Source organism: Homarus americanus, unplaced genomic scaffold (assembly GCF_018991925.1).
Source record: "Homarus americanus isolate GMGI-L3 unplaced genomic scaffold, GMGI_Hamer_2.0 scaffold22261, whole genome shotgun sequence".
NCBI classification, from domain to species: Eukaryota; Metazoa; Arthropoda; class Malacostraca; order Decapoda; family Nephropidae; genus Homarus; species Homarus americanus.
In genome coordinates, this window is record NW_024727090.1 from 30,631 (window position 1) to 37,500 (window position 6,870).

The 6,870-nt window shown below is 36.2% G+C and overlaps 1 protein-coding gene across 1 annotated transcript; it reads left to right on the top strand.

Annotated features, from left to right (window-relative positions):
- Positions 1 to 857: 857 nt before the first annotated feature.
- On the top strand, positions 858 to 3,520 carry LOC121865782 (collagen alpha-2(IV) chain-like; the record flags this gene model as incomplete). Its single annotated transcript, XM_042365342.1, has 4 exons — positions 858 to 863; positions 1,454 to 1,528; positions 2,357 to 2,816; positions 3,215 to 3,520. Coding segments are annotated over exons 1-4 (847 nt in total), but the record flags the coding sequence as incomplete, so codon positions are not given.
- Positions 3,521 to 6,870: the final 3,350 nt, after the last annotated feature.

Consider the following 6,870-nt stretch of genomic DNA (forward strand, 5'->3'; position numbering starts at 1 on the left):
TCACTTCGTGGGTGGGTGATGTGTGGATGATCGTCATAAACAACAAAGTAGTATTTATGTATGAGTCTGTATATATTATAGGTAGGGCTTATATGTGTGTGTGTGTGTGTGTGTGTGTGTGTGTGTGTGTGTGAAAGTGAGGTTACTCGCATGAAAGGTCTCAAGAAAATATTGTAACTTAAGGTCAAATTACATATATAACCACGAAATGTCCCTCCAGATTACCTTTAACAATTCAACAAAATAAAAATGAAATCTCAACAAGGTAATTTATACATTTCCTTCAATACATTCAATTGGTCGACTTTTCATCCCATTCCTTACCTATGATAAACATAAGAGGTAAATATAACAAACAGAAGAATAACATTGATGTTTCTGATTCTCTGTCGGTGAATGACGAAACATCACGACCGATCCCCAAAGTTTAAATTAAAAACATATATTATTTCGGGAGTCTGGTGCAGCATTGTCCGACTCAGAGTGTACAACAATAGTGGCTTCTGGCTCATTATTATTATTATTTTTTTTTAATCCGGAGGCTCCGTGTTGTATTGAATCAAAAGTATCATGAAGTTATTCTAATCTCAAATCAGTCCCAATGGTCTGTTTTAATCGGGAAGAAAACAGTTTAAACGTTGAATTGTTTTACTGAATATACTCTCCAAGTATTTCAGTATCTCTTATGAAGTGATTTTTATTTCGTGTGGGACTATTTTCGAAGTGTGAAAAAAAATCTAAATTGAAGAAAATTTGTTTTGTGAAATTATGAAATCTGGATAAATGTTGTGCCTGACTGAATGTTGTGCCTGACTGAACGTTGTGCCTGACTGAAAAAAAACAATAATAATTACGATATGAAGGTGAACCTCTGAGGGTGTTATTTTTTCAACATTTACAGCTAAAAAAATGGTGTATATATAACTTTGGTGGTTCAGAAGGCTTTTACACTCCTTTAAATCTACTCACGCTAAACACTTATAAATAAGTGGTCAGTAACTTCATACATCCCCCGCCCCCACAATAAAAAAAAAACATCATTGCCTCCATAAACCAATTGAGGTAATTTTTTCAGGTAGTAATAAGATTCATTAATACGGTTCCCAAAATTAGAATAAATAAAAATAATCACAAAGTAATTAAAGTTATTACGACATATTTACCAACATTAATAACAGTTTCTTCTTTAGGCAAATATTTCCAATTATAATTAAAAAAAAATCTTACGTAGCAATATTAGATTCAATGTAGAATTATGATAATTTTTATACTAATTCTTGTTTACAATATATAATAAATAGTGCAGGAGAATATATTTTTTTTCAACCCCTGGCCGGAGCATTACGGAGGAGTCAAGTGAGACTTTTATTGGTGATTGGTTTTGTCAATAATTATTCGAAAATACTCAGACGCATGACTAAGTAATCCTTGTAATAGTGTTTGATAATTACAGTGTGAAGCTTCTAAGGACTCGGGTTTGCTTGATTCAGGTCGTGATGTGATGTTTCCAAGACTTATCTTCGAATTAGTTTGTGTTTTCTTCCCGATACACTTTTCGTCATTCAATTCTCAACATTCCTCCTCTGACGGAATAGGATTGTTTTTTACATCCCCGGAAATTCGATACTGGAGTTCAAATAAAAATGAAAATTCGTAGATTCATAACTAACGGTGTGTTAATATTGCACTGAATTATTTTTACAGGGCCCGAACAGTGAAAATAAATAATATAAATTTACATTCACAGTTGAAGCCTTTGACACTTGAATTAACACTATCCGGGCTAACGTTACCATGACCAGATAAACAACCAGTACGTCTATTACTGTAAATTAATCTAGTCACAATTAATCTAGTCACTACTGGAGACTGTCTCACGTCATCGATAAATGCTGTGTTATCATTGGGCGAACGGGCCAACACCTGGTCGGCCATTTTAACGCAACTACAGCTTATTTATATGGACTGTACTGTACTTTACCATCCCTAGAATAAATGTGACTCACACCAAACATGGCCTCGTATCACGGGTCAAGGTGCCAGATGAACATAAGTAACAACAGTACCTGACTTAATCTGTTATATACCCTGTAAGTACAATTTACGTTAATTACTGCTGTGTACTCGACTGAACTGGTATGGCGAGGCGTGTTATGTGTTAGCGTTACTTGTTTTAATATATTTTTAGTAAATTTTTCTTATATCTAACAAGTGCAGCTTTCTGCCCCCCCCCCCCCTCGTCTGCAGTTGTTTTTTTATTAATTTAAGTCATATAGTTTGGTCTCCCTCATTATTAGAGAACATGATATCATCTAGTAACACAGACCTCTATATTGTGTACGTATAACATGTGAAGGCAACAGCTATTGTACGTGACATTCGATTAAATCGAAGTTGGCATAAACTGAATATTGAACATGGTAACACTGTTTTGCCTGGTGACACTGTTTTACAAGGTGACAATGTTTTACCTGGTGACACTGTTTTACCTGGTGACACTGTTTTACAAGGTGACAATGTTTTACCTGGTGACACTGTTTTACCTGGTGACACTCTTTTATCTGGCGACACTGCTTTACCTGGTGACACTGTTTTACCAGGTGACACTGTTTTACCAGGTGACACTGTTTTACCAGGTGTCACTGTTTTACCTGGTAACACTGTTTTACCAGGTTACACTGTTTTACCAGGTGACACTGTTTTACCTGGTGACACTGTTTTACCAGGTTACACTGTTTTACCAGGTTACACTGTTTTACCTGGTGACACTGTTTTCCTTGGTGTCACTGTTTTACCTGGTGACACTGTTTTACCAGGTGACACTGTTTTACCTTGGTGTCACTGTTTTACCTGGTGACACTGTTTTACCAGGTGACACTGTTTTACCAGGTGACACTGTTTTACCAGGTGACACTGTTTTACCTTGTGACACAGGTGACACTGTTTTGACACTGGTGACACTGTTTTACCAGGTGACACTGTTTTACCTGGTGACACTGTTTTACCTTTGACACTGTTTTACCAGGTGACACTGTTTTACCTGGTGACACTGTTTTACCTTGTGACACTGTTTTACCTGGTGACACTGTTTTACCTGGTGACACTGTTTTACCAGGTGACACTGTTACCTGGTGACACTGTTTTAGGTGACACTGTTTTGGTGACACTGTTTTACCTGGTGACACTGTTTTACCTTGTGACACTGTTTTACCAGGTGACACTGTTTTACCTGGTGACACTGTTTTACCTTGTGACACTGTTTTACCCGGTGACACTGTTTTACCTGGTGACACTGTTTTACCAGGTGACACTGTCGTACCTGGTGACACTGTTTTACTTGGTGACACTGTTTTCCCAGGTGACACTGTTTTACCTGGTGACACTGTTTTACCTAGTGTCACTGTTTTACCAGGTCACACTGTGAGACCTGGTGACACTGTGAGACCTGGTGACACTGTTTTACCTGGTGACACTGTTTTACCTGGTGACACTGTTTTACCTGGTGACACTGTTTTACCAGGTGACACTGTTTTACTAGTGACACTGTCTGGTACCTGTTTTACCAGGTGACACTTTTTTACCAGGTGTCACTGTTTTACTTGGCGACACTGTTTTCCCAGGTGACACTGTTTTCCTGGTGACACTGTGAGACCTGGTGACACTGTGAGACCTGGTGACACTGTTTTACCTGGTGACACTGTTTTACCAGTTGACACTGTTTTACCAGGTGTCACTGTTTTACCAGGTGTCACTGTTTTACCTTGTGACACTGTTTTCCCAGGTGACACTGTTTTACCTGGTGTCACAGTTTAACTGGTGACACTTTTATTTGGTGACATTGACAGATTCATAAATCAGTTTCAGTAAAACCATGATATTATGGCGACAAAGAACGCACCTGTTTCATTAACTCTGGTTGGTGGTGGTAATAACACTATACTCACCACCTGTGTTATCTTTTTCCTAAGATCACAAGTGGAAAATGTGAAGAAAAACAAACGCATAAGGAACCTCAGATGGTAACAGTAACATAAACTCGACAGAATGTCACTCTTTCGTAAAATCTAAGGAGATAATTTCTTACAAAGGAAATCACCCGAGTGGGATATTAACTGAATTACAAATATAACACTAAATCAGGCTCTCCCAGCAAGCTGTCTCGCCCGGTTGTGGTGCTCACAGTACTGAGGTTCAGGTGGTTTCCTTCTGGAAATGTAAGAGAAATTTAAAAATTTGAAGAAATGGAATGATTCGAGTAAATCTACAAATATAGATTAAATAAATAAATAAATAAATAAATAAATAATAACATTGTGTTTCATAATAATAATGACAATCGTTATTTTTGTGTAAGTTCATATAATTTACGTAAATATAAAATATGAAATCAAAATAAAAACTATTATATCCATAACAAACAAAGAAGGAAAATGCGAGACATTTTACAGGTAATACCGTGTATCACCTCGAGGTAAACAGACGCCACATATGGTCAGACTTATATACATTCCCGGCACAGATAGTTTGGTTGTGGTGGCTGAGTGCATACAACACTCATCACTTATTCTAAGTGTTAGTTACCGGTTCACACATGACTTTAACACCAAGGAAGTGAAATTGGACTAGTAGAGTACAGTGGCTTGCCTCCTTGTGTACTGTACCGAAAGTTAATTAATTATTTACTGTTTCATCACTGCCACCTAATGTCAAGTTCTTGTTCATATCATAGTTGCATCATAAGTGGTGAAATACTCTATAAAAGGCAAGTACGTTTTATATAGCATTGCTACCTCAATCATAATATTCAGTATCGCTCGTCTAAAATCACTGACATAAGAAGTTTAAGTTAATAATGACGAACATAAAAGAAGTTACTAGGTCTCTGAACATTTACTGGGATGACATAGTAATGACATGTTGTATAATATATAGTTTGATGTGGAAACTTGTGCATATTTGTTATGTAAACTTTGAGAGAAGTGCGGACTATTTGAAGTCTGGAATTTTAACTTATCCATGTTATTTTTTCAGCAAATTTCTAATCAATGTTTTGGAATATGTTACTTGGTTATTGTTTTCATTTTACCGCCAGCTGTTGTCCATAAAATATTTATTTTGATTTACCATAAAGAGCATCCCGTTGAGAATTTGTTTCATAACAAGAATTTTCACAAAAAAGTGGAAGTCTTTAGTGCTATCCTTTCAATTTGCCTGAAATTTGTAATAAAATATATCTAGAACATGAAATTTTACGATAATGGAAACAAGTTCCAGTAGATATCGTTATCGATTTACTGTCCACAAAACAGTCTCATTGTTCTGCTGGCGTCTGTGAGTTGTCTTCCATTAAGGTCTTATGACTAATCCTGTTGAATCAATTCCATCTTTGTCAGCTTTATATTTAAAAATAAAATCTGGTTTTAGAGTCAACAAACTTCCAATTGAGATCTTAGATAACTTTCCCAATTAGGTATCATGAAATAATTGTATTTTTTATGAAATAAATATTATTGTGGCGTCTTGGGCAATTGGTCCATTTGTTTTTCCCTCTTCTTCATCAGAGGCGTGGTGGAAAAGCTGACCATTAACGTGTAAAGTACTGATGAATATAAACAAATGTGAAGACAAATTCATTCTACCTCCAGGGTTGACTGCATCACCATCACAGCTTAAAATTAATGTGCTTTTGAAACTGGAAGTCTCATTGATAAGGGCAATTCAAGGATTGACGTATCCAGTATATTTTCACTCACTAGGGTTACATACCAAGACTCCTCGATGACGACATAATATGTCACACACCCTTAAAGTAGAGACAGGCAGGTGGAGTCGCACACCAGAAGAGTTGAGAGTATTTCAGTGCGACGACAGTTGTGTACAAAGTGAACGACATGTGCTGATCGATTGTCCACTCTCTGCACATTGTCGTGAAAGGTATCATATGCTGACTTTCTCCAGTATCAGTGAACTCTTAAATGAAAATGTATATGTGCCTGAATTATATAATAATGAACATGAGGTACTAGGAATATATAGTTAAGTTTGAAATTGCCCCTTACATGTTATGTTTTGATTTAAAATATTTTGTTGGACAAATGTTTTTTGAATTCTTTGTGTATATTTACCATGTATTTATACTTTTGTCAATAAACTACTACTACTACTTCCTGAGCTCCTCCTTCGTGTTCCCTCACCACCTTCACTATTTTTTTTCACAATTGTCTTGAGTAAAGCTTTCGTATTCCGTCTTCGAGTGAATCGGTTTTTGAATTAAATATGAAATTAAATTTTGCCACAGACTTGAGTCGATTTGTAGTCATTTAAGATTGTTGCACAGGCCGTAAGCAAAGTGTATACCACATCAAACTACGTACTTGGTCGGTATTCTCCTCCACAACCAACTACAGAGCAACATTCAAATTAATGTGAAGTTAAAAAAATATAAAATTTAGTAAAGTTTCGAACTAATATAAACAGTAATGGAGGCGGCCATATGTTAAAATTAAGGCTAAACTTTAAGGTGAATATTTATTAGACTGGCGATAAGCCCTGATATTGGAGCTTCGTGGGTCCAGGGTTCTGGAGATACGCTGCGCTGCTCTGCCCGCCATCGTGACTGGCTATAAACAATGTACATAATAAAAGTAAATATAAATGAAGAGTTTCGTAGAAAACCTATCCTAACCTAACCTTTAGGTATAATTTAGCAAAATTATGATAGTAAATGCGCATTAAATGAAACAGAAAATTTTACCAGATGCAAATTAATTTCCATTGAGTTATATCAATAAGGACAAAAAGTTATCCCTATTTGGCGAAAACTTCAGTTGCTTTTTAAGGTTTAATCGGTGATTATCCCTATTTAGGTTA